The sequence below is a fragment of the Fukomys damarensis genome, unplaced genomic scaffold, assembly GCF_012274545.1.
Source record: "Fukomys damarensis isolate Sample0158 unplaced genomic scaffold, DMR_v1.0_HiC HiC_scaffold_20, whole genome shotgun sequence".
Classification (NCBI taxonomy): domain Eukaryota; kingdom Metazoa; phylum Chordata; class Mammalia; order Rodentia; family Bathyergidae; genus Fukomys; species Fukomys damarensis.
Genome location: NW_022900932.1, coordinates 175,392 through 175,654, shown reverse-complemented (window position 1 = coordinate 175,654; position 263 = coordinate 175,392). Strand labels below are relative to the sequence as shown.

At 68.1% G+C, this 263-nt stretch overlaps 1 protein-coding gene across 1 annotated transcript in view; it reads right to left on the bottom strand.

Annotated features, from left to right (window-relative positions):
• Positions 1-257, bottom strand: part of Polr1h (RNA polymerase I subunit H) — a 4,836-nt gene extending 4,579 nt beyond the window's left edge. Inside the window, exon 1 of the mRNA XM_010643405.1 lies at positions 48-257. Coding sequence (XP_010641707.1) covers positions 48-183 — 136 coding nt within the window. The 5' untranslated portion in view covers positions 184-257. The remainder of the gene's footprint in view (positions 1-47) is intronic.
• Positions 258-263: the final 6 nt, after the last annotated feature.

Below are 263 nucleotides of genomic sequence, written 5' to 3'. Positions count from 1 at the left end.
ACCCGGCCAGGGCACGCCCCGAGCCTCCGCCTTCCGCGACCGCTCACCCCTCACGCGGACCGGGAAGCCGCAACGAATGCAGGCGAGCGTGTCCGGAGAGCCGGGCAGAGGCAGGACGGAGCCGCACTCCGGACAGAAATCGAGGTCCGACTGGAAGCTGGAGCAGCTGCTGGCGAGCTCCATGTCCGACTAGCGGAGGAGGCTGGAAGCGAACCAGAAGTCTACAGCCCAAGACTGAGAGAAAACAGCCGCTCCCGCCCGCG